The 27828-nt window shown below is 51.9% G+C and overlaps 1 protein-coding gene across 1 annotated transcript in view; it reads right to left on the bottom strand.

The window, feature by feature from the left end:
* Nucleotides 1-27004, bottom strand: part of PCDH19 (protocadherin 19) — a 58415-nt gene extending 31411 nt beyond the window's left edge. Inside the window, exons 1-2 of the mRNA XM_074915089.1 lie at nt 24826-27004; nt 21460-21787 (exon numbers count right to left, since the gene is read on the bottom strand). Coding sequence (XP_074771190.1) covers nt 21460-21787; nt 24826-26966 — 2469 coding nt within the window. The 5' untranslated portion in view covers nt 26967-27004. The remainder of the gene's footprint in view (nt 1-21459; nt 21788-24825) is intronic.
* Nucleotides 27005-27828: the final 824 nt, after the last annotated feature.

Below are 27828 nucleotides of genomic sequence, written 5' to 3'. Positions count from 1 at the left end.
AGGGGGATGCAGTGGCAGCTGCATGGTGGGATGTGGTGGGAGACACACGGTTGAGTCACAGTGGAGGCCATGTGCTGGGATGTGGTGAGATCTGCATGGCCTGGCCAGGATCCCATGAGGACGCAGGTCTCTTTGTACGAGTCAAGCACCCCACTCCACCTGTTCATCCACCCAAAGTCCCCCCAGATCTGCAGGGAACTCACCTGGGCTCCCACCAGCATCACCCCTGGCCCGGGGGATGCTCCTTGCCCCTGTCAGGCACCCTGGGCAGCAGAAGGGGCAGACTTTGCTCTGCTCCCCTTCTTCTGGGCTGACTGTAGCATCGTCCCAGGACAGCAGCAGGGACAGCCACCTGCCCCAGCAGCCCTGTCCTGCCTCCTCTCTGCCGCCGCTCCGCCTCACCCCGGCCCCCCGGCTGCTCTCCTTCCCAAAGAGCCGCTCTGGGATACTATGGCCTGTTTTTTATGGCAATTATGAACATGGTAAAAATAAATGCATGCATCTTTAATGTCTCAATAAATAAAGGAAAGCAGAGTCTGCTGCTAACGTAATCACAATGGCAGGATGCAGGGAGTGGGGCCGCTGCAGCAGAGCCAAACGTGAAATCCAATCGTACCCCGGCAGAGGTTACACTGCTCTGCCAAGATAATAAAGCAAAGGCAGCGCTGGTTACGTGTGACCTTTTCTGAAATACAGCACAATATCTAATTTACCAAACAGGAACCTCCCAGAGAGAAACATGCAAGGAGCTGCGAGCTGGGGGAGTTGGCCTAGCACTCAGCACAGCTCGGTTATTACTTTCACATAGTAATTACTGCTGGAGAGTCACGCAGGAGATTTACTGCACAAACTACTGGTCCCTGCAGTTCCTGCATCCTCAGTCCTACAGGACGACTTTGATGGTTAGAGCTTGGGAGCAAACGGACACATGTATTTTTAAAATACACAACACTCAAGACTGTAAATGACACAGAAAATGCCTGATCCTGTGTTTATCCATCAATCCTGGCGCTGCCATCCCAGAGGGAGGGATGCCACCCCACAGCATGTCGCCCCACGGGAGAGCGCAGCCCCACAAATGGGCTCTGAGGGTAGCCAAGAGAATGAGGGCAGGAGAGATCAGAGACAGTTTTGGAGCAATCCCTGCTCGGCGGGGAGTCCTCCTCCACCACCCTGCACTGGCAGACATGGGAACGGCTCCAGCAAGGCCAGAGCCTCCGCTGGTTTCATCCCCGCATCCCGAGCCCTGCTGCTCTGCCCAGCAGCTTCATCCCTATGTGCGCGCATCTCAGCCCTGGGAAAACCAGGAGAGGTACGGGTGGGTGGGGGCCAGAGAGCAAGTTTCAATATACATAGGTACATCACAGAGCTTTAAAATGCTCAGAGCACTGACACCGCATGGCCCAGGCTTCAGGGGCCAAGGGATACCCAGGGCCATCCACACCGAATGCTGGTGCCACCGAAACCCCACCGCTGGCTCAGAAAATGCCACGTGTGCTGCCATCACGTCTCCTGCCGCAGCCCAGATACAGACCTTGTACTAAATTCCCCTCTGACCAACATCAACAGGAGCTTTGCTATTGATTTCTGACCAAAAGAGAAGACCAAATCCTGGCTGAACTGAAATCATTCACCGATGAGCAAATTCCTCATGATTTACATTTGATGGACTGGAATAACATCCTTCCCATGCAGGCTCCCCAGCCCACACGTCGCCCCTGCTCGGGATGCTCTGCACCACGTCACTAGTCCACATGCAAGCGAGTGGGTTCCCGTGGGGTCAGTCACAATATCCATTCCCAGGCTTTGAATCCCCTGCGCCACCAAAAGCAGCACAACTATGATGATTACTTCCAGATTTTGGACAAAACAAGGGTGGAAAATCTGCTTCCCTGGGCTGGGGGTTTGCACCCTTGGCGAGAGCTGCCTGCTCTGCCCGCACCAGCACGAGGGTGGGCTGCCTGCCCTGCCCGCACTGGCACGTTCCCGCCGGGGCACGAGGCAGCCCAGCAGTTTATGAGGCCTCTCCTCAGCCACGGGATTATTCGTCAAGGTTATCTCCATGCAGGCTAGGGGATCAAAACAGAAAAATAAAAAAGAAATGAGATTTTTCATGGAGAAGGGCTGCTTTATAGCTTGCATTATTCAATCGAAGTTCACTTGATTTAATTCTAGTTCATCCTGCGAAGTGCAATCACTTACAGAGGCAAAAAGACAGGGAAGGAGAGTGTCTCCAGCATGTCAACATTGTAATTGGGAAAGGATCCCCTCCCTCTCTTAATGAGGCCCAAAGAACAAAGTCAAAGCACAAAAAAGAGGGAAAAGCTAAGTCTGACTGGCACCAATGAAAGTGTGCTCTTCATAAAGTGCATCATCGAGAGGCCAGCCCTCATCTTCTTCATTATTTTGGCAGAAGGAAACAAGCCGTAACTTTTCCACTGATCAGCATCACTCCTGTAGAAATCAAAGAGGAGCCCAGCCTCAAGCCCAGCCTCGCCTTTCCATGTCCAGAGCCAGATATGGCAAGGACCTCCTGAACAGCACTGCCAATTCTTATCTCCTGTTCATCATAACACAAATAAAGGATGCTCACGCTTGTCAGGATCTGACTAGCCCTTCAGCCTCTGCACTATGAATAAACAATACATTCAAGACATCAGGAAGCACCGAATAATACCTAGCATAAAGTCTGTGGTCTCAGCCTGCATTGTTCTTGGAGGAGAGAAACTGCTGTCCTCCGGCCTTGGGATTTGCTTTCCAGATGCCGGCATGTTGGTGTCAATGCCATCAAAGAGAGAGCCCTGGCTCGGCACACAGCTTACCAGTGCCTAATTTGAAAAATGCTTTTAACTGCTGCCTTAGCAACACAAATATAAATATAACAACAGACACACTCTGAATCGAGCAATCAGCAGGGAAATTTTAAACTTTTTTTCCCCCCCAGTGGTTGCTTTCGGTTGAGGACTGCCAATTGCATTACATTAAAAAAAAAAAAAAGATGTACAAATGTCAGTACAACTCTTCTTGACCTGGACATCGGGGGGTTGACTTCCCCGTTAGCAAAAGGTCCGTTAGCAACAGGGCGCTGCTCTAACAACTGCTCACTCTCTGCCTTAGGAACAGAAATAAACCCCAGAGGATCCAAAGGCAGTTTAAGGGGAATTAATGCAAGTGCCAGCAGAAAGGTCAGTGGGCTGCAGCCACTCTGGGCATGACTAGTGCTATGGACTGATGGAGAAATAGAGGATGCTGGCTGGGGTCGGTCACTAGGGTTGGGGAGATGTGTCCTGGGCTGTGCCAGGAGGCTCAGATCAGCGCAGCCGTGTCCCTGCCAGCCTGCCCGCCTCGGGGCAGATACCCAGGATCTGGCTCTTTTTCACTCTTCCCTCTTTTCAGCTCTTTCAAATGTGGTTTTTTTTCAAACCAAACTCTGTGGAAGTGAAAATCCAGCTTTTCCCGCTGTGTCCAGATCCAGACTCTTGAAGGGGGGTTTGGCTCCTTGGTCAACACATCAGCCCCCCAGCAAAGTCCATGGTTGTTTGAAACTGGACTCATCTCTCCCGACCCGAAGTGACAGGTATCCATCCCTCCGCCAGCCTCCGCCTCTGAAGACGACTCTTAAACCATCTCAACGCGGGTTTTTTTGCCCTTCTTCTCACTTCAGGGTGAAAACATTTCTATCTTTCTACAAATTATTGTAAACCTGCTGCAACCTCCTGCCAAAGCATGTAGGGACCCTTCACAAAATCAGCTTCATAAAAATGACACATTTAGCGCCACTTTTTCAGGGTTATCCCTTGAGCCTCTTTTTTTCCCCTAAGTGTCTTGTTAATAAAGCTTGCATGTCACCCTTTATTATTAAAAAACAAAGCGGACCTTTCTCCAAGGCTGCAATGTGCATCTCTCCTTTTGGGTTTCAGAAAATCCTCCCGAAACACGCAATGGTTTCTCATCCTCTGCATCAAGCTGCACATCTTCACCAGGAACACCGGTCTCCTGGCCTTCCCTCCATGCTGCAGGCATCGTCGAGGACCACAGAAATGGCAAATCATTCCCAAAAATCCACTGGGCCTCCCCGGTGGGAAGGGTAGGGCTTGCAAGACCACTTTTAGTCCTTCTGTATCCTCAGTCCTGTTCTCCATGGGCCACTCAATCACAGGCTCCAGCATCTGCAATAAAACTGTTGCTGCCTGTTAGGAGATCTCGCCAGCACTTAATTCTTACGATTTGAACTATATTGCAGGTGATATAGAATTCATGCAAATTATATAAAAACCCTCCAGCTGCACTTGGGAAACAGGGAAAATTTCAAAGTAAGGACCAGGTCAAATGAAGTACACATCAGCAATGAGGGAAAGTCATTATCATTTAGCAAGCTGCTTATTTATCCCATGGGAAATAAATAAGCGGTCTGAGACTCTTTCCTGCCAGGAGCAGACATGGTATGAAACCCCACCAAACATCAAAATCTAGCCCCAAGGCCCCAGGAGGAACAGCCAGGCTCGTCCTGATGCTCTCACACGCAGCGAGGTGGCTGGTCTCTCTTCACACACTGACGGGGGACTCACCGGATCCAGGGCTGGGAGCGGATCACAAAGGATGTCAGGAGAGAATTTCCCCCATTGTGTGTGACGCCACGTAATTAGCCCCTGCTCTGCCGGCTGCTGATGAGGACACCGCTGCCTTGGAGCATCAGTCAGAGGCCAAGACTGGTGGTTGCAGACCAGCCTGGATGAGCAGCACAGTGCTTGACCCACCTGAGGAGCTCTGCTCCCCCTTCCCCACACTCACCACCGGCTCTGCTTAGGTGCTGACGGCATCTGCAATGTCTGCAGCTGCGGGTGAGGGCCCTGAGCACCACAGCCACAGCCTGGGAAGATGTAGCAGGAGAAAGACATGTCTTTCCCAGTTCCTCACTCTCCAACATTGGCACCTCCCGACATGGTGGGTGTCAGAGATGTGAGAGCAGCAGCAGCCCAAGGCTTTGGGTTAAACGCCCGTGCAAACTCTACTCAAATAGCTGCTAGTGCTTCCACCATGGGGGAAAGTCAGCAAATGCTGATGGACACAGTGGGGTGAGCGCTGCCTGCATCACCCCAAGGAGCCCACCACCCTCTCCTCAGACAGCCAAGCTGTGCTGTGGCTCAGAAACCCCCTTTCTCTTTGGAAAGGACCCTCCTGGCCACCGGTCTCCATCATCAGCTCCAGCCCGCTCCACGGGCACTGGAGCACAAAGCCAGAGGAGAGAGGCAGAGGGATGCACCTCTGCTGCGTCAACAGCCTCGGGCAAGACGGAAGGAAAACATGAGGCAATTCGGCTCTTATTAAGGAGCATTTAAGAGTCAGTCACCTGGAGGAGTTCAATAAAGGTTAAAAGGATCTGACCTCTGGCATCTCCCTTTGCAGCCATCTACCTATACCCCAGCTCACTGCTAAAGCCTATAATACACGAGATTGCAAACTGTGAACTAGCAACATAGTGTCTCTGAAAAAGTAAGTGCATTTAGCATCTGATATTGATGTTTTATAATTAGATGTAATACAGCAGATCATTTTCCTGCCCTTGATCAATGAAACCAGGGTTGGTTTTGGGGTTGGGCTTTTTTGCAGACACTCTGATTGCTGCCTAAACCAAATGGAGCGGTGCCTCACTCGGTTCAGCAGGAATGAGCAGAGACGAGGATGTGCAAACACAGCATCCATTTAGATTTACTATCCCCGAAATATAAACAGAATATTTATTTCTGACCTTTTAAGCACTAATTCCAAATTTAATGAGGCACAATGAACATTCCTCAGAGCCAGACTCCATGGCTGCTTAACACCACTGACCCTCTAATTATTACTGCCGCTTAAATAAAGGGCATTTGGTTCTGATGGACATTATTAAACACTGAAGGAACTGAGTCCAGCCTCCATTTTCTCTTGATGAAATAAAAAGCATTGCGGAGAAATTACTGGGAGAGTTCATCCTTTAGCATCACCCCGTTCATCAGAGTGAGAAGTATCAAACCAGACTGTATTACAGCACAGGCATGCCCACTAATCCGCGCTGAACTCCTGTCCCCTCCCCAAATAAATACAGGCTTTGTCATTTTTTGTCTGAAAATGTATCAGAGGCAGGAGGAAAGGAGCTGATGTGATGTGATTTTGAAAAAGGGTATAGGATTAGAAACCCAGATTGAATCCCAAGAGCAGCAACACGGAATGAAGCCATAATTACACTCCTGAAAGCCGCAAGTAGTGTCACCTGGTTGATTTTGTCAACGTATCAGAAATCTACAGTATGGTTATGAAGAGCAAAAATGCAATAATAAAAAACCTGCCTTACTTTCAGACGGCACCTATAACCAAAAAGCTCTTTGGTGGCTGTGGCACAGGGGTCCCTCCAACAGCACCGCTGGGGCAGGCACCCCCTTGGCACCACCTCCTCAAAATCGATCAAAAAAGCAAAATACTGACCCAAAAAAGGGGCATGCTTTCCAGGAGAAAGCATACAGATGCCTTCCCTGGACCATGAGTAGCCAGGATGCTGGCGATGCCCCAGCAGCTGCCCCGTGCTCCCCCCTGGGGCTGGGGCAGGAGGGATTTTGGGGCAGGGGGGCAATGTCTCCCTCCCGTGTGCCCACCATTGGGCACAGGGCCGAGCTCACCAGCCCCCTGAGGCACAGCCTTCTGTGCAGGCATGCTGCCTCGATACACCGAGGAAAATTCCCTGTGGGGATATAATAGCCAATAAACCTAATAAAAAGGTTTTTTCCCATCACCTATGCCTGGGACTTTCAAATGTGTAATGGATCCATGTACGTGGCTTCCAGCCTGGACTACACCCCTCCCTAAATAGTGCGAGAAACAATCTGGATCTAATCAGCAGCTCCAAGGTAATGGACCATGACTTACAGATTTGTTAAAAAACCTTTCAGAACTGTCCTTTCCCTGCCTCCTGCCATTAGGAATGAAAACAAATATAACAGAGGAACCTTTTTTTAAATGTTCCCATCACTAGGGCTAAATAAAACTCCTTGTCATTCACCTTCTGGAGCGGCAGGTCAGACCGATGCGTTTTGTAGGGAAAAGGAGAAATCACAGATTTGTCACTGCAAAAAAAAAAAAAAAAAGAAAAAAAGAAAAACCAAAAATCATTGCAGCTGAGTTAAAAATAGCAAAGGCGTGAGATGCCGCTGCCAGCTCGGCACATCGGAGTGACGGGATGCCGGGGCGGCCGCCCCGCTGGCTGCATCCCTGAGCTGCACGAGCCCTGGGGCAGGCGGGGGGCACGGAGGGCACACTGAGATGTGGCTGGGCACCGAAACGGGCAGCCAGGCTGCCACGGGGCACCTCGCTCCGCTTCTGCACCCCAGAGGAGATGGGGATGCCCCTGAGGCAGCCCAGGGCGGTGGGCAAGGGGCCTTGTGGTGGCAGAGAGGATTTCCCCACTTTGTGGCTTAGCGGGGAGAAATTCAGCCAGGGGCTCCTAGACGGGTGCCATAGCAGGCAGCAGCACTGGGAGCAGCTGGGGAGGGGAGGATGGGTGGCACAGAGACCTCAGCCATGCCCTGTGTCTCAGTGCAAACCCCATTTCTTCTGATTTTTGAGCAAGCAACGAGCACTTCCCGTATCACCTACACAGCCCACAGACAACTTCATCCTACGGCTTCACTGGAGGCCTGATCTGATCCCACGTGTGCCCTGGCACGTTGCTGTGCACATCCACACGTGGCTCTGGGGTGAAACCTCCACACCAGCAGCTTTCACCTGGCTTCAGCTAAAATTCCCCAGCAACAGCGGATAACAAAACTGAGGTGAACACTGCCCCGTGTGCTCATCCTGTTAGCATTTACATTGTTTATCTGTATTTGCATGGGAAGGCTTGCAATTGGTGGAAGCCAGCTCCCACTCTAAGCCTCAGGGGGATTTTTCTCACAACAAAATTATTTATCAAAACATGTTTTCCCCTATTTTTTTTTTTTTCCTACTTGGGCAGGAAAATACATCTCTCCAGCCCACAAAATTACCCTGTAGCTATGAGACTGACCGCAAACCTGAGCAGGACTGGCCTTCCTCCCTGCTGCCATCGCTGTCCTCAGTGGCCACAGCACCACGTGCAGAGCCCGGGTGGGGAGCGGGATGCAAAGCCTGGCTCGGTTCAGCTCAGCTCAGCCCAGCCCAGGCCAGCTCCCCTGAAAACCCACTGCCCCCCAAAACGTGCCACACTGGCTCCAGCATCCTTGGGGACACACCAGAACCCTCCTAGAAGCCCTTTCTCCACTCTGAGCCATTCTGCCAGCTCAGGGGTGCCAGGAAATGGAATAATGTAGCCCAACAAGAGCCTGTTTTCTCCAAGAATAAACTGTAGGGAAATAAATGATAATAAAGTGCTCACCAGATATGGGGATCTCTGCTCCAGCACTAACTGGATGCCCCTCTCCATCCCCACATTGCCCTCTCCCCCTGCCCGACAGCCACCCCACATTATTAACAGCCTGGTAAACACAGCCTGTTGGTTATTACAAAGATGCCAAAACCTTACTACTTCTTGTTCCTTCCAGTTAATGTACCATAGCCGAGGATGAATTGCTATTACAAGGAACTAAAAATAAAAATGTTTCAGAGGCCGTAATTGGCTTGTCTTGTTGGGCTTTTTAAGGAGCCAAAGTACCAGTTCCAGGCTATTAGCCCTAAGGTTGTAGGAGAATGGTGTAAAATATTTCTTCATTAAAACCCTACCTTCTCCATAGAGGTGTTTTTCTTTAGGGTTTTTTTCCCCCCTTTCCATCTTCATTTTTTTTTTATTCTTTTCTTTTTAAAAGACGTGAGTTATCAAATAAGCTTTAGTTAAAAGAGGGCTTCGAAAGCCCAGAGGTGATATAAATAGACAGGGCTCGGTGCAGCTGGAGAACCAGCCAGAGCCTTCACTCATCTATTCAGGTCATTTTTCTACAAAACTTACGTAATATTCCTCAGTCGCATCTGTAATCTTGGGCCATTTTTAATAATCAGCACCAAATCTTCCAGTCCCTGGGGATATGTGCTCTGTGCCAGCAAGAACCCAAGCCACCAGCGTGGGACAGGGACCAGCACCATCGCAGGCTGCCATCCCCCTGTGAGTCAGTCAGGGCTGCCCAGGGCACTCCCTGGGATGGGGACTCTGGTTTTTTTTTCCTTTTGAGGCTCTTTGGTGCTGTTTGGTTATTAAGAGCTTTAGTTACCACCACTACTCAATATCAGCAAGAACCATGACAAAGCCAAAACCATTTTTCAACCCTTCTTTCGAAAGAAGCAGATGCTCTGCTGAGAGAGAGCACCAGCCATCCTGATGAGGATGATGACGATGCCCCAGCAAAGCAACAATTTACGGGCATGACTTTAAAATGGGCTTTAAGTCCTGCCATGTGCAGAGCCTGTTCCAACCGATGGGAGCACCTTGGGGCTGCCCTCACCACTCACACAGAGCTGGGCACAGCAAGGTCCCTCTGCGACTATAGCTCGGAGCAGCACGGCATTAAAATAAATAACAGTAATATCAATAATGGTGATGACCAATCTCTAGATAACACTACACAGCAGGGGAAGCTCAGCAGAAAAATTACAACAGACCCTTTACTCTCTGCTTCTGCGCGAGGAGAAGGATGACACATTCCTTTGTGAAACAACAACCCAACGGGTATTTACTACTTTGATTTTGTGATTTGAAGGTTGCTGCTAGAAGACAACTATTTCTGTTAGGTACAATTGCTATTTTTTGATAGCGTCTAGGCAATACCTTGTTAAAAAGGGCAAAACAACAGTTATTAATTACCCTAATTAACCCAATTCATGAGACACATTTGTGTGGCTGTCATGACAACTGCTTTGACTAACTTGCCAAGAATAGCTTAGCTGTCCATTCAAATAAATCCCTGATAATTACTAGTCTAGTTTACTGGGCTTCTGTGATAATAATAATTAGTGCTACTGTACAAAAGGTCGTGCTAAACAGTTTATGAATGATGCATTTCGCATGGTGATTACATGAGTCACGCAGCATCCAGCAAACGGACGCAGCTACGTTTCCAACGTGGCAAGATGCAATTAGATGGGAGCCTGTGGCTGCTCTGCTTGCAGACAGCAGGGCGAGCTGAGAGGGAGTCAGAGGAGAAACAACCAAGGAGAAGTTGGGTGAGGCTGGGAGGGCCACTGACCTGCCTCCTCGACAGCCAGGGTGTCCATCTGCCTGTCTGTTCAGCCACCACAAGCCAGGAGAGGGTACTCTACACCTAACGAAGGCAGTGGTAGACACCAAAAAGCTTCCAAGCCTGACCTGTCACAAGTTGATATCTCACTTTGCCACCTCATTTCCCTCCCTGTCAGTGGCAGATAATCATGGGTCATCTCTCTGGTTTTGGCACACTTCCTCATTATTAGGCTTCAGGATCAATGACAAAAGGTGGGTCAGGTCACCAAAGGCAACATGAGCTGAGGGTGGACAGCTCCAGCCCTCTGTGTCTCCATCTCTACAGGAAAAAACCCTCCAACCTGCAGTTTGGGTGTCTCCATGACCAGCAGCAGCTGCAGCCTGTCGGGCGGTTGCTGGCTGTCCTGCAGGCCACAGGCATCGCTCAGCCCAGCGTCGCCGCTTCCGTGGCTGCTGTGGGCATGAGAAGAAAGGGCTACCTCCCCCAGCCCCTTCCTGCGCTCCTGACATGGTTAAGCTTTCATTCACCTTCACAACGGGAAATCCAGGCCCGGCAAATGACATTTTTCCTTTGCTGAGGTTTGTAAGTGAAAACTGATCTGTGGGATTCACTCTGGCTGCACCTATACAGAGGCGAGAGGGGACAGGACCGCGATGCCACCACCGCCAGTGCTGCAGAATCCTGCAAAACCCCGGGGCAGACAGGGCAGCAGGGCAGGGGCAGAGGCAGCACGCTCACATTTAATAGAGAGGACAGCTGTCAGCTCCCTGGAAATCTATGAAATCACCCCATTTAGAATAAATTCTGATTAAATACCACATATGGTCCTTATTGTCCGTCCCTTGTTACCTATCACAAGAGGCATCTGCATGTAAACAGGGTCTTAATCTGCAAATATTTGTCTGCTACAGCACTCTCCTCCCTCACCCCCACCTGAACTTGCAATTATTCTTATTGATTGACTTTAAGAGAGCACCACGCACATGCCTCGAGCTGCCACGCGCCAAGCAAACAAGGGAACAACGCCGGGCTCCGCTGTAATCATTACCAGGGCGAGCAATTGCCCTGTCACACATGGCAGGTTATGGCTTCAGACTGGAGGCAGCAAGGCCAGACGAACGCTTAAAACGTCGTTACAGTGTGAAAAGCAAGGATGTAGAAATGACACCTCCTTTCTCAACAAATCTGTTCCTGAGCATCTCCCAGCTCTGCAGAGATTTCATCTCGTTAAGCCTGAAGAGCCAGCATGGCCCTTGGAGGGGGGACACGGGCTCGCGTCCTCTTTGCGTGCCAAAATAAGCTCTGATAAGGACATTTCCAAACTGGGGAAAGATGGATTTGAAGTTCTGAGAAGGATTTCAGTCCTGGAGCCTGAGCCCAGGCTACCTGTGCATCACCTGCAGCCCTGGCCAAAAGCATGTACTAGAAGACGAGGTGCTTTTATCAGACCAACGAGGAGAAATTAGGGAAACCTGATGCTGAGCAGAAACTTCTCCAGTTTTCCCAAGTGAAGTTTGAAGCCTGGTTCAGTATGTTAGTGCCTAATGAAGGTTTCCCCCATATTCTGCAGGGTATAATCATTCTCCTCCTAATGAGCGTGTGTTAATGGCATATTAATGCTGACAACAACTAAGTGCAGAGAACAAGAGATGAACATATTCCAAAATTTGTCTTTTTTTTTCCACACAAAGGAATCCGTCGTGCAGCTGAGCGAGCCCCAGCCCAGCGGGAGCCCGTGGCTCCCATGGCAATGCTGCCTCCTCTGGTCCACGGGCTCACCACGGGATGCAGAGCCCATATGGGACCATGGCTTTGATCTCTCACTAACCCAACCCCTGCAATTAATTGACGTAGAGGGAAGGATCGCAGCCCAAGCACGGTGTTTCCCCTCCAAACAGGGGACACAGCCACAGTGGGGGCTGAACAAGAAAGCAGAGGAACTGCTCGCAAACATCTAGAAAAGCGTTTCACTGGGCAGACAGGTTTGGATGCTGTTTCTAAGCCAACAGCCATGTGGATTTGATTACTAAATGTCACTGAAGCTGGGTCCCTGCCAGAGCATCCAGATGTGAATCTGAATATGAAAAGTCCAGGAGGGAGCAGGTGACGGGAGTTACAGACGCGGGCACCAAGCCCCCATCCCGGTGCTGGCGTCCCAGCCCATCTGGATTTGCATTACCAAGTTTATGTGAGCTCACAAGCATGAAAAAGTACACGCATAAAATGGGTGTTTTCCTGTTTTTTCATCTTTGTTTGTGAAGACGGCTCCCAAAACACTGACAGCTCCCCAAAAGTGGCATCAACCTGCCCCACGGGTGTGCTGCCCACTGCCAGGCACTGCAGGGAGGTGCGGAAGCCTAATTCCCTAATGGTCTCACTCCCGTGTGCTCCCACCAGCACATGCATTTAGACTTCCAGATCGATAATCAATGCTAGAATCAATAACAGGGAATTTAGCTACATTATAAAAACAGTAAAATCAGCCAATACTGAGAAATGACTATTGAGCCCTGTGTTTTCTGTACTCACTTAGTCTAATAATGGTGAATGATATTTTCCAAGTACATTATTCAGCAATAAAACTGCCGAATTATTTGATCTCTTTCTAACCTTTATGATTCTAAGCACTCTTTTTGACCCAGATTGAATGAGGCAACATCTGCAGAGCCTTTCACAAAATTGTACTCAGCGTGCACTATTGTAGGTCCGCTGCCAAAGATAAATGTTATTATTTTAAAGCCATCATCCTCCTAATAGATGAGCAAACGCACTGCATTAGCATAGCCTGCAGAGCTCAAGCACGGGTGAGAAAATGCCAGAGGGTTTTTGCTTAATGGAATTTTACATACCTGACTTAGGATGGGTTAATGCAATCCAGCAACACGGGAATTTTAAAACCTGCCCTGTGGCATACACCTGCCATTACAAAAGATGGTATAATCTGACAAGCTCCAGATCCCCGTGAGAACTAAGAAGGATTCACGTCCAGATCTCCGGTGGCCAAGAGGCCGTCGAGACGAGGACCTCATCTACACGGCTCTGACGCACACAGACCTACGGTGTTTATCACAGACCCGCCCGATGTGCTGGGTGTGAGGAGGAGGAGGAGCAGCTGGGGTTACCTGCCGCGCACTCAGGGTTTCCCTCAGCGGGTGTGTGAAGCACAGCGCCTGCGATGCACGTCTGTCCGCTGCAGTGTTTGCAGCCGCCGCCCTCCAGCCTTCGCCACTCTAACAAGAACTCACCATAATTCCATGTTAAACAGGGAGTCACTTTGAGGCTGAGTACTAATCACTTGGCCAGCTGACATAAGCCATTACTTCACTCCAAATTTAGACTAGAAACTAGAGGAAGACACTGAAGCAATGATGCTGCGGTCTCTTCTCCAACAAACCCTCCAACGTGTGCTATGGGCAAGCTCTGCCCCGGCAGACACAGGGAAATTGGGAGCTGTCAACAGCCTCATTGTCCCTTTGCTGAACCCTGGGCAATGGTCTCTTGGGGACGGAGGGGACCGGGACCGCAGGAGATCCCAGGAGACAACACATACCACAGCCCTGGGTAGCACTGCCTGCAGAGCACCCCATCCATTGCCAATTCAGAGCACACTCTAATTTAAATTATAATTACACTTATAAGTACACAGATTACAACTATTTATGCTACAAATAAGACCATCCTGTATTTTAATTAAGAGAAAATGATTGGAACTCAACTATAGCCTCTACTGGGAACAATATCTAATCATTTATTGAAGCAAGGCCATGCCCAGCCCTGTAGGCAGCCTGGCAGGGAAGGGGGAGTGGGCAGGGTTGGGGGTCCCCCCATCTAAGCCCTCACACCAGAGTGGGAGCCACCATCTGAGGGGGCAAGAGGGGTAAGAGGAGGGGTCTCCCAGGAGAGATGGAGGGCTCATCACTGGAGAGCTGGCAGGCAGAACCTGTGGATGGAGGTGGGCAGGGGACAAAGGGCTGGCAGTGCTCTGCCCTTGCCAGCTGAGGGGAATTTAGGGAAGACCCAAGCAGGGCACCACGGAGAGGGCAGGAGCCTGAGGACCTGGGAGGGCACCTGGCTGAGAAGCTTCTCTGGCTCAAAGCCCTCAGGAAGGACTTGAGGAGATGGCAGCTGGAAAACACAGCTCTTCCACAGAGCCAGGCAGATGCGCAGAAGGTTATTCAAAGGCTATGTGCACTTGGCCTTAAAGATACCTTTGCACGGAGTGTGTGCTTTATGCAAAGTAAACGACAGGGAGAAACCACAGAGTTTAAATCGCTCAATAGAACAGGAATTCATTTGGAAACTACTATAAGAAAGGTCACAAGTATCATGCAAGACCACCCTTCTGATGTAATTTAAAAAAAAAAAAAAAACAACCTTACTATAAATCTCTCCTAATTTAAGGGAATTAAATCTTATCTGCCATGTAAATATAGTTACAGGAGGTTTTTTTATAGACTCAACAAGTAAGAGTTATGCATGAGGAATTCAAATTTACTAAAAGGAAAACAAGACAAGCCTCTCTGCTTTCAGCAAGAGTGAACCATAAAACCCAAACCAGTAGCATAAAACCAAATGAAATATATATATGGCTATATGACATATTATATACTTATTTACATAATTATAATATGTAATAATTCTATACACTTTATATGCTTATAAATATATTGTGTATATCATATAGCCTATAGTACATAACAGATAATATATAAGATACACAGTATGTAATATATAAACATAAATCAACATCCATGTTGAGCACTCTCGGTCTTGCCATCAGAGGAGAGGGGTTTTTACTGTTAAATACAGCTTGGCTACTGCCACTGCACCACACACCAGCCCTCATTCCTCCACAGACCCTTGCAGCAAACCCCCTTGGTCTCACCCAGCTGGGACACTGCTGCGTGCTGGAAAACCCCTGGAAAACCCAAAGGGGTGCTGGGATGGGGTCGCAGCCCCATACCACCCTACAGAAGATACATGGCTTAGTGGTGGACTTGGCAGGGTTGGATTTACAGTTGGACTTGATGATCTTAAATGTCTTTTCCAACCTAAATGATTCTATGAGAAGCCAAAGCCTGTTGAACTAAAGGCTCAGTCACAGCGCAGCAAGCGTGGCCGTCAGTGAGAGACATGGTTAAACGTGAATGGGAGCTGGCGTATTTATCTCTGTTGCAACGTATTCAAATGAATTTTTCCAAACGGAGAGCTTGGAGCGATTACATTAGGAGATGTATAATTTGGTTAGGCTGACCTCGGGACGGAATAAAAAGCTGCTGATTTCCATAATGTCAGCCTCCGACGCTTGGAGAGGTCAGGGACCATGCAGCAATACAGAAAACACTTTGGGAGTAGTTAAGCCGAGGGACTTGCTGGGACTTGCGATTTCGGGGCACATTAGGGGTGAGTAGGGAGAGCATCCAGGGAGGTTTGGGGTTCCCACCCCACAGGCTCTGGTCCCCCAGAGGTGCAGCGTGCCCGCTGGCTGCCCTGGCAGGGCCCGGCGAGCTCTCCCCAGGGAGGGGATAACCAATCGCTACCTAAAGCTGAAAGCATCGCTCCTCTTCGGCGGGCTCTCAGAGAATAAAGGCTGCCGCTAGCTCCCAGAGAGGGATGCACAGGCACAGAAACACAGAGGCACTAATGAGAGCCATGACCTGTGCTTACCCATCGCGGTGCGCATCGCAGGCACAAAAAAGTGCTGAGTTACAGTGACCTCCCAAGGAGAAAACAAGACTGGCAACGCTCGCTGCGAAGTCAGCCTTCCGACTAGTCGAACATCATCGCTGATAATGCTTTAATTATTCTCTCTGCTGAAAATAAGCCTTATTTCAACAGCCTGGCATGTCTCAGCACCACAAACTTTCTCAGGGTTGGAAATTATCTCCTTTATTTTCCCCCTGCTCTATACACAGTATTACTCAGAAGCAAGCCAAATCCCTTCCAATTATGTATCATGACGTTTCCCCAGTGTTACACTAAAGCAAGGCCCTTCACTTCTAAATGGCATGGTTTATAACAAATTGTCTGTTATACCAGACAGAAACTGATTTCCTCAAACCCAGCATATTAAAGTGAGTACATTCATTCTGGCTGTAACACACAAAATGTGATTATAACAGACACTTTGGGGGCTTTTTAAGGCTAGCGGAGAAGAGGAGGATAAGCTGGAGGGGAAGAAAGAATTGACAAGTAGAGAAATGACAGAGAAAGAGGAACAGCCACGCTGATTTCATTTCTTACAAAACAAAAATCTTAGTGTGTTGGAGAAATGTGCTTTAGTTAACACCGCCAGATAGCCAGAGCAAAAACTGCCAGTGTCGCCTGAAATGAAAATTGCTCTATTGTGCTTAGAAAACCATTTCCTACAGTTAGGAGAACGCTTTCCAGGTAGTAAAAAGCATATCTGAAACCAACAGGGCCTTATCCTGCAACTGTTGCTTGCTCAAATAATCCCCACTGCCACAAGGAGCCCAAACGAAATCAGTGTGAGTGAGGATTACGCAGGAGTGTATCAAGGTTGGGGGATTAGACCAGGATTATCACTAAAACCAGTAATTCCCCATTTTACTGATGGTGGCCACCAGCTCAGGAGATGGCAAATCACCACAGCCACGACCCCCCCAGGGCTGGGGCCGGACACAGGTCTGGGAGCTGTGGGGCATGTGGGTCCTTGGAGGACTTGAGTCCTGCTGGATCGGTGGCTGCTCCACCTTGACCTCCTCCAGCGGGACCTGCCAAAGCAGCACCAGAGCAAGGCTGTGACTGATCCACACCTCACTTATGGTGTAACAGCCGTGCTCCTGCTTCACTGTCGCTGCCACGATGGAGCCATCCTGGACCCCCAGAAAGAGTCAGTCCTGAACCTCCATGTTAATTCCACCTGTGAACATCTGGCCTCTCAAACAAGGCTCATCCATTCCCATTTCACACCTCCTCACCTCTCCCATGCTGGATCCTGCCATGGACCAGCCACCACTGCAACTCCAGGCCAGGCGGAGGGGCAGAGCAAGCTGCCATGCCCCGGGAGATGCTCCACACCCTGGGGCAGCACGTGATGCTGCAGCACCATTTCCCAAAGTGGCAGAGATCTTGGATGAAAAACCGTCTCTGAAACACAGACAGAGCCACTACACGAACACTGGGTTTTTTTAAAACCATGAAGTCAAAATCCAGGCATGTAAGTGTTACCCAAAGGTGGCTGCTCTGCATGCGAGTCGTGTCCCGCGGATCCTAAAAGGCTCAGCATTCAGACCGGTTTCCACACCACCCCAATGCAACATGCATTTTTATCAAGGAAGCTGCTTAATGGCTCCTATTAATTTTGATTTTTAATCTCCTGGTACAACTTCCAGTAATATATGCGCAAAACTTGACAACAAGCCCTTTTGGTTTCAAAGCTGACTTCTCCTCCAGCTCGGTAGGAAGGAAAAAAAAAAGCCCTCGGCAGCAGCAAAGCCTCTGACCGGCAATGCCCTTGCAGCTCCAACATGTCCCACTTGCCCTCCTGCAAAACAAGTTGAAATACTAACGGGGGCCAAGCCTCCCGCTGTCAGCCACGATCACCAGAGCTGCTCACAAATGCTTTTTGCCATTGCTGCCTACAGTCACAAGGATGCTAAAAGGCCATGGGCAGGGGTCCCCGAGTGGTACCCCAGCACCCAAGGGACCACTGCATGTCCAGAACTCCCCCGGGACATCCCCCGCCACCTCCCGATGCTCTCTTGGCAGCTGTGCCCTGGCACAAACTGAGCTGGCAGCCGAGCCCGGCCCCCACCCAAGGGGAAAAGCTTCTCAAGGGTTGTCTCGAACTTCTTTTGCATCCTCAGAGTGAGTTTGCAGCCCCCACTCTTTAATCCTTTCTGGATCAGCGGGGAAAGCTGAGGAGCACCAAGGAACCAAATGACCACCGGCACGGTACCACCAGCCCGGAGACCTGCCACTGTGCGTACCGCTGCCGCGGCGCGGGAGGAAACATTTCCTGAAGCTCCACAAACAACCCATCCTTGGGGACTTTTATTTCAAGGTTCCTGACTGTTAAAGTAAATGAGCTTCACATTAAAGACCAGCTACATTGCAAACACACCGCTGCCAGGACAGCGCGTGTCTGCAGAGGCAAGCACTTACTCCCAGCCATCAGCGACACATTTACCTCTGTATTTTATCTTTTATCAACCGATGCTTTGCCTTCCCATCAGGAAAAGTCACTCCTAGGTGGAGCAGCAGCAATATCTTCCCAACGCTGACACCTCCTAAAGGCTCCCAGGGGAAATGCCGGTGGCCTCGTCACTGGAGGCGATGCAAACCAGCCCAGACAAAGTCCCACTGGATGCACTGAAGGGAATGGCTTGGCTCTGGAAAGCCTGGGCAGGAATTGTATTTATTAAATCATCACCACCTGGAGGTGTACCAATAGCACACTTCATAGGCATATCATCACACCGCAACACCTGCTAAGGCACCGATGGGCTATGGTGGGTATGAGGCTGCGACACTCCCCCGTGGAAGCACCTTTTGTGGAGTTTCTGTGTCACCCTGTGTGCCAGGACAGGGCTGTCACCCTAGTCACCACTGAACCTAATCACTCTCAGGGGCCACCTGAATTTTTAGGAGCCAGTAGAACCCACACCGCCAGTAAGATAACTTCCCTTGCAACAGCTGGAAGCATAATACTGGGACTCTGCCAAAAAACATAAAAATTCCCACCCTAAAGCAAACTTTTAAGCAAATTCCAGTTGAGATTTCTCCTCCCCGTGCCCTGGCCCTGCCCTTTTGTCCAAAAGCATCCCCAGGGAGCGAGCAGATCCCTGTCAGGACATGCTGCTCTCCCCGAGAGCACCCACCCGCGAGCTGCTGGTCCCTTAGCAGGACTGGAGAGCCACCAGCTGCCCTCCTGCGCGCTTGCAGGGCTGCTGGAGGGCATGTTTTAAGCTGACACTTCATGGCACTCGTTACAAGAGACACGTTTATTTCTCCAGGCAAGATACCAGCTCTTTGCAGTGCATCCCACCTGCACGAGTGATGGCGAAATGAGGCGAGCTGGAGGCATACGGAGAAGCAACAACAGTCCCGGCTGCCTCACATGAGGGTGTGCAAGGTAGTGGGGGTCTTTGGAGAGCACATGCCACCCAAGCCCAGGCTAACCGCTATGTCCAGGAGGAACATGGGCAATGTGGTCCTCTGCCTGCAGCTGCCTGTTAACTTTATCAGCTGCACTATGATGTTCCCGATGGTCCTTCCCTCCTTCCCAGCACCACAGACCTCTCGCTGACGGTGCGCACTTCTGGCTAATGCCAACATGTGATGGATTTTATGACTGAATTTTGTCTGTGGCAGTGAATCACAGGCTGACAGGGTGCTCCTCTGCTTGATGCCTGTAGCAAGGCACCAGCCAGAGATGCGCTCGAGACCCCTCTCCAAAGGAGACCGCTCCAGAAAGGCAGGGATTCCTCAGGGACCACTGCCCCCAGCATCCCAGCAATGATGGTCACCCACAACCTTAGGATGCACCCCCCAGGCAGCACCCTGAGCCCCAGCTGGGACTCAGCAAAGAGCACAGGCAAATCTGAGCATTGATGTGATGGTGGTGTTTCCCGCTCCCGGCCTGCCCAGGCACAGCGCAAAGTGCAGGCGGATTTAGTAGCAGTTCCTCTGCCTTATTTAACCAGAGAGAGACTTATCTCAAACTGCTCTGACTCAGACTCAGATGCAAAGTCCCTGCCTCTCTCCATCGGGGCATCTGGGAGAAGCAGAGCCCACTCAGCTCTGTGGCTGGATACATGCAAGTAGAATATATGAGGGCTTATATCCAGGTCATTTCTATTCACATATTGCTGAGAAACTCTATTACAGCCTTTATATGAACATCAGAAATTAAATCGAGGTTTAATTCTCTGGACTAGCACTGAGCTGCTCCCGCTGTACCTTCCCAGATGCAGGGGGAGCTCCCAGCCCCGCAGGCACAAGCAGCTGCACTGGGCTGTGCTGGTGCACCCGCGCAGAAGTTGCCTCCTCACAGCATCTCAGCGGGTAACCCTGAGAAGGCAATGCCGTACGGCGAGGAGCCTGCACACGCGAGGGCAGGAGAGGTTCAAAACTCAGGCTGGGCAGAAGAGGGCTAAGTGCCCACGATCTGTGGAGGAGATCCTGACAACCCCTCCCGACCGTCTGGTCATTGAAGTGGTCATTTGAGTGACCAGCAGTTGGGCTGGGAGCACCTCAAAACTGGGCTGACACCAATACGTGACCTCTCAGGAGCTTGTTCTGAAGCCTTAGTGGAGGTTAAACACCAGGGTTCAACGAGCATTTTGCCAATACAAGAGCTGCAGGATCAGGCCCACCGGCACCAGTCCTCTCCAGCAGCCCTGCAGACTCTCTCTTGGAGGCTCTGCTCTCCATAGCGCAAGTATAAAACTGAAGCAGATCCACTGTCTTCAGCAGCATCATTTTGCATTTACACCAGCACAGAGCAAGCCATAAATATTTCAGCTGCTTTTTCAGCTTTGTTATTCTGTTCAAAGCAGGAAACATGACAAACCTTTGATTGCTTTGCTTAATACCAAACAATAATTCAAAGAGAGACAAACAAGCAACATTAAATGATGCCTGTGATGTACAGGAAAGCTGATGAATTAGAAGAACCTGATGAGGATGACGTGGATCGGAGCAGCCCCTTTCCCTGCCTTTGGCAGGTACCACACATCCCTCCCACGCCGGCCGGCGTGTGCCCGTCCTGCACGGCCAGGGGACGGCACCGGGCCAGTCGTGCGGGCGGTCACAGCGCGGCATCCTGCGCTGCCGGCATCCCCAGCACGACCCGCTGCCTCCAGAGCAACAGCCGCCAGCACCGCTTTCAACAACCTTTTAAAAAACTCCTGTGAAGGCAACAAGCATCTCCTCCCTTGAGCATCACCGCACTTAAAATCCACTTGCAAAGCAGCCACCTCCCAGGCTCCCGGCAGCACGGAGGCAGCCTGGCCTGGCCCACGCGTGCCGGCATCCCCGCCTGGGAATTTCTGAGGGTCTCTGCAGTGTCTGGGGGTGAAACAAGCACCCCTCACCATGTGTCAGGGCTGCCCCAGAACCTGCAAGGTGGGTGCCCGCCGCTCCGCCCTGCCCGTCCTCCATCACTACCTCATCCCGGGGTGTCCAACACATGGAAACCGCCACTGCCTGTTCTCTCAACATGACGTTTCGGCAGCGCTTACACCAACAGACCCGCAGGCCGTGGTCCATGTGCAAACCCGTTACTGATGTCCCGGGGGCACGGGCTGCCCGCACTCACCTCTGGCAGCGGCATCCCGTTGATGATGAGGTCGGGCTGCTGGGGGCTCTGCCCCGTGAAGGTGTGATGGTAAATGTGGTTGGAGCCGGTGTTCCTGTTGTTCTGGCTCTCCACGTTGAGGAAGGTGCTCTCGGAGCGGCGGCAGCCCAGCGGCAGGGTCTGCTGGTGGTAGTCGAAGTAGTTGAGGGATGAAGTGAGAGAGGAGCAGCTCACAACGTTCATTTTATCCGTTTCTTCCACATCCCGTGGTACCAGGCGGATATCATTCTTGCTGATTTTCTTCTTCTTGCTTGATTTCTTTTGATGCCCGTAGGAGTATTCTGCGATTCTGGGGGACAGAATGAAAATGAATAGCTGAGAGCATCCCGAACCCTGCCCCGCTAAATAACAGGCAGAAACCCGGAGGGCTTGGCCCCCATCTCCATGTAGGCTTCTTAGTCATGCACATTACGTCATGTTTTGGGTCTGGTGGCATGACACGGTCTTTAGCTTATTTTCATATGTATAATGCTTTCAGGTCAAATATGAAAAATAATGGGAAGGAATAATGCCCCTGTTTTTTTGTAGTGTTTGTAATTGCTGATATTTAGTTACTAGGAGTAAAGTCCAGCCTGCAGAAGAGAAAAATGGAGATGTTAAAATCCATGAACTGAAAAGGGTACCTGCATTCATTTCCATGCATAATAAGGATTTTTAAAGTGATTTAATTTGGTCCCTGTAATGAAAATTCAAAATGAATAGCAGATTTTTTTCCCAGTTCATTTTCCATAGCAGTAAATAAAACAGACCCAGAAGCAGTCCTAGCTGGCAAGCTCTATTCTCTCACACTCCAAAGGCTGTTTGTTTATTAATGCTTTATCCAAATTGCTGGTGTTTTGACTATCTCCTGATAATACCTGATAACTTGAAATCTTTTCTCCAACCACATCCTATTCCGACATGCACACCCCGACATGCACACCCCCTTCTGCTGAGAAATGCTTTCGCCTTCTAGAAACTGGAGAACAACAACTGTGTTTTGCAAAGAGAAATGATCCTTTTTGACCTTTTTTTTTTTTACTGCATGCTTTTTTTTCTCTGCCTTTCTTTCCCTCTTTGCTTCCCACCTGCCAAAAGAATCAACTGATGAAGTGCCTTGTTTGCCTTCTGCAAAAACACTGGAGGAAAAAAGTTACCCTAAAACACCACTCGACCAAATAATGACAAATATGACTGCACCTTGCATTAACTGGCTATGCTCAGAGTGACTGTGGCTCCTCTTTCCCCAGGGAGCAACACAGCCCCAGCCAATGCCCCACAGATGAATTTGTACATGCACAGCACTAGGCAGCTCGGTATATCCCAGGGAAGCTCATCAAATGCTACCCACAGTTAGAAATACACATTTTAGAGTCGGGACTTTGCTCCTCTTCTTGTTACGGTAACAGCATTTAAAAAAAAAAAAAAAAGAAAAAGAAAAAGAAAGACAAAAAAATCCAATAGCTGCAACAGAAATAATGGGATGAATAAATAATACAATTTATCTAGAAAGGCAAATATTGGACAAATATTCCTGTTCCAGAAAGCTAATTTCCTGAGCATGAAAATGCCACCAAGTCGAACAGCTCTCATATAACCTTATGTGCCTCATAAATTAACACATGCTATGAAAACTCTCCAGAACATCTAAAATAAGGCACTGCAAAGCCTAAAGGCACGCACCCAGCGTGGGGAGAGGGTGCCCCATGGTCACAGCCGCTGCTGAGCCTACCTGGCGCTGCTCTACCTCTGCAGCTGACTTCTCCTGCTCAGATGCACACTGATAACAGCCCCTGCATCCCCCTGAGCGTGCAAATACATCAGGGGAAGGCAGGGATTTCTGTTGTGCCAACAATCTATATGCTGCTGACTCGTCTAACAATGCTTGATGAAGCTTTAATTGTTTTGTTTACCTAAATGTTTAAGTTTGGCAATGCGAGAGCCCAATTATTTCCTGCAGGCATTCATTTTGCTGTCCTTTCTCTATTGACCAATTATTTAATTAAACTGCACTTCATTAATCCCTAAGCCGTCACAGTAAACCCAGGGCTTATACATATGTGTGAAGCTGTTAGGGGCACGGCCACAACGTGTTTTTTATCCATTCAGGTCCTATTCTCTTCTAATGGGCCGAGCTGGCAAGAAATCTGGTGTAGGAGCTTTCACTTGAAGCTAGACATCCCATAATACAGCACAGACCGACCTTTATTTGCAGATGATTTTTCCCCCATCGAGCAAAAAGGCTTATAAACGCACTTTACGCTGTGAAAACGGGGTATAAAACCCAAACTCTCCGGCATTATTTCTGCGTAAATAAAACTTTAAAGACTGCACATCCCTCTGCGCCACAGAATTGCCGGGGGCGAGCGTGCGTTTCCAAGGTAGAGCAAAATTAATTTCCATCCCTCCCCTCTGAAACGACTCGGTGCCGAAGGAATGGAGAAGTCATGGCTATTTCACTAGTAACAGGATTAAACCATTTATGAGGCATTGCAGCTGCTCTTTTATGGCATCTGATTGATATTCATGTGTGGTTAGCATTTGTCTCCTAACTTGTGTAACACAGAGAATAGTAAAAGAGAGACAATAATCGCCGGGCTGTTACATATTCAGGGGACTGGATTTCCCCTATCAGCCTTTCAGCGGCTCCGGGCGCGGGGCTGACCTCCCCTCCGGCATTTCGGACCCAGGAGCACGCCTCCAGCCAGGGCAAAATAACACAGCGCCGCAAAAAAACCCTCCCTCGCCCCATCGCTCCCAGCCCAACCGGCCGCGCCGGGTGCTGGAGCAGCGTATCGGGGGGAACCGGGTGATTTTCACCACTATTTTATGCAGTTGGCTCCATCGTCAGCCGTGGCGAGGAGCCGCATCGGGCGCACAATAGCTCTTTTGAACGGCGAGCGAGGGCTTACGGATGCCACCGCGGCCGCTCGCCCCGTCTGCTGCGGGGATGCTGCGGTGGGCTGGGGGGGTGCTCCCCCCTCACAAGCACTGGGGAGCTGCGCTGAGGACCGGGGGCTGCCCGCGGGAACCAGCCATGCGGCTGGAAAACTGTTCTCACCCCCTTTCTGCGACGGAGCGCATAAAATCAGGGATGCTGCAACAGATTGTCAAGCCGCACAATTAAGTCGATTCGTTACTCGGCACAGATTTCTGTGCTTCTCCCAGAGAACAATTTTTTTAAGCTTCGCAGGAAATTTCCTTAAGAGGGACGCGAACCGCACTTTTGTTCCCAAAGCAAATGTAACACCACCACCCCCCAGGGATACAGCAGCAAATGGAAAAGTAACTGTGACAGCAAAAATCAAAGCAGACCCGGCAGGTGCACAGAAACAAAGATGTCTTTACCTGCAGTTGTAGGTCCTGATTTCCTTGTTATCCCTTTTGCACTTGACTGCCACGAAGATCATGGTGACAAAAAGAATGGCTGCGATAGACCCCAGAGCAATAATGAAAATCAGGGAGAGGTTAACAGATCCTATGGACTCCTGGGCATCCAGGGCTGGAGACAGGTATATCAAAATCAAGGCAGAAGCCGAGAGAGATGTTTTCCCATGGTCGTGAGCCACCACGATCAGCTCGTAGGCTGTCTTTGCATTCTCCCCAAAGGCTCTGGTGGTCCTTATCTCTCCATTGACCTGGTCTATCTCAAAAAATCCTCTGTCTCCTTCCACCATTTCGTAGGAAAGTCTGCCATTTTCACCCTCATCGTAGTCGTCTGCCTTGACCACCGTCACCAAGTAGCCGACCCCCGCGTTCCTGGGGATGTACACCTCCGCGGTCCCGTTGACCAGCGGCGGGGCCGTGATCACAGGGGTGTTGTCATTGACGTCCAGGACGATCACCCTGACGGTGGCATTGCTCTGCAGGGAGGGATTACCCCCGTCTTTTGCCAAGACCTTGAACTCAAAGGCCTTCGTCTGTTCATGGTTGAAGGACCTCAAAGCATAGATATCTCCGGAGTTGGGGTTGATGGAGACATAGGTGAAGACAGGCATGTCCCTAACTTGGGAGGGCACAATCTGGTAGGAGACACTGCCATTGAGGCCCAGGTCAGGGTCCCTGGCTGAGACTGAGAGGAGGTAGGCCCCCGGGGTGTTGTTCTCCTGCACGATGACCTGGTAATAGGGCTTGGAGAAGTGGGGATGGTTGTCATTCTCATCGGTGATCTTGACAGTGAAGGACTTGGTGGCCTGCAGGGAGGGGACGCCATTGTCCTTGGCCTGGATGGTGAGGTTGTACTGGTCCCTCTGTTCCCGGTCCAGCCGCCCGTCAACCAGGATGGTGGAGAAGCTCTCGTACTCCTGGAGCCGAAAAGGCACATTGCCCAGGAGCTTGCACTGCACCCGCCCGTTAGCCCCAGAGTCACGATCCGAGACCCGCACCAGGGCGATGACGTACCCTGGCGGGGCGTTCTCGCTCACCTCCACCAGCTCGCTGTTGACAGAGAGCAGGTTGATGAGGGGCGGGTTGTCGTTGGCATCCTGGACGCTGACAGTCACTTTGCAATGGGCAGGGATGGAGTTAGGCCCCAAGTCCTTGGCCTGCACGTCCAGCTCATAGACGTGACCCTCCTCGTAGTCGATGGCACCGCTCACTGTGATGAGGCCGCTCTGGGGGTCGATCTGGAAGAGCTCCCGGGCCCGCTCGGAGACGTAGCTGTGGAAGGAGTAGAGGACCTGGCCGTTGGTGCCCTCGTCCGGGTCAGAGGCGTTGAGGCGGATGACCGGTGTACCTGGCGGGGCATTTTCAGGCACGCTGACGGTGTAGGCCGGCTCCTCAAAGAGTGGGTTGTTGTCATTGGAGTCGATGACGCGGATGCTCAGCTCCACCGTGCCGAAGTTGGGCGGGTCACCACCATCCAGCGCCGTGATCACGTAGCTGTAGTGGGACTGGGTCTCGCGGTCCAGACTCTTCTCCACCACCAGCTCGGCAAAGCGGGACCCATCACCCCGTGTCTTGGTCTCCAGCCCGAAGAGGTCATTGGGGGTGATCTCATAGCTCTGCACACCAAAACTGCCCGAGTCCGGGTCGTAGGCACTCTCCAGCGGCACCCGGGTGCCGGGACTGGCCGTCTCCGAGATTTCCAGCTCGATCTGGTCGGTGGGGAAGCTGGGCGCGTTATCGTTGAGGTCCTTGATCTCCAGCTTGATCACGCAGATCTCCATGGAGCTGGACATCACCTCCAGCGAGATGATGCACTTGGGGCTCTGCCGGCACAGCAGGTCCCGGTCGATCTTCTGCTTGGTCACCAGCAGCCCCGACCCGGGGCTGATGTCCACCAAGTGGGGGGCCGAGTTGGAGACCACCCGGAAGGCAGCGGGCTGCCGGGGGTCCAGCACGAAACCGGCGTCCCGGGCGTCCTTGGCGACGTTGGCGATCACCGTGCCGGCCCGCTGCTCCTCCTCCACCGAGTACTTGAGGTTGACGAGAGCCCCGGCGCCGGCCCACAGCAAGGCGGCCCCCAGCAGCGCCGGGAGAGCCCCCATCGCCGCCACCGCCCCCTCCGGCCGCCGCGCCGCGCCGCGCCCCGACGGCCGCCGGCCGCCCGCCTCAGGGGCCCGCCGCCCTCATGCGGGCAGCGCCCGCCGGGCTGCCCCGGCGGCGGCGGCGGCGGCGGGAGGGCGGGTGCGGGCACCGGAGCCGCGGTCCCCCCACGCCAGCGCCGCCCGCTCAGGCGCTGCGAGCTGGCGGTGGCGCGGATGGGCCGCGCATGGCGGGCGGGAGCGGGAGCCGGAGCGGGGTGCCGAGCCGAGCCGGGCCACGCCGAGCCGCGCCGAGCCCGCTCCCGCCGGCGCTCGCTGCGGCGGCCGCACGCCACTGCCCGCAGTCCGGAGCGCCGGCGGGCGGCGCGGGGGCGGGCGGCGCGGGGGCGGGCGGCGGTGAGCTGCGGCCAATGGGCGCCCGGGGGCGGGGCCGGGGCGCGGCGCCGCCGCCAATGGGGTCGCGCCGGGCCGCGCTGCCGGCCGGCGGGGCGGGGCCGGGGCGGGGCCGGCGGAGCGGCGCGGCCGGGCGCGGAGCGGAGCGGAGCGGAGCGGGGCGGCTCCGCCGTGCCGGGAGCCGCTGGCCCTCGCGGCGCCGAGCCCGCCCCGGTGCTCGGCAGCTGCGGGCGTCGCCGGCGCTTCGGGGCGCCGCGGCAGCCGCCACGTCGCCGCGGTCACCGGCGGTTCCGTCTTCAGCGCCGCGGGCGCGCACAGGGCGGCGGCGGGGGGACCCTGCGGGCACCGGCGTGGGCCGGGCAGAGGGGGAGCAGCGGGTCCGCGCTCAGCGCACCCGGGCCCGTCCAGTCGCTTTCTCTAAGGGGCGGGAGTGAGCCCTCTCCGCTCCAGCCGCGCCGCGCTCCGCCGGGCA

The sequence above is a fragment of the Athene noctua genome, chromosome 11, assembly GCF_965140245.1.
Source record: "Athene noctua chromosome 11, bAthNoc1.hap1.1, whole genome shotgun sequence".
Classification (NCBI taxonomy): domain Eukaryota; kingdom Metazoa; phylum Chordata; class Aves; order Strigiformes; family Strigidae; genus Athene; species Athene noctua.
This window is presented reverse-complemented; position numbering and strand designations above follow the sequence as displayed.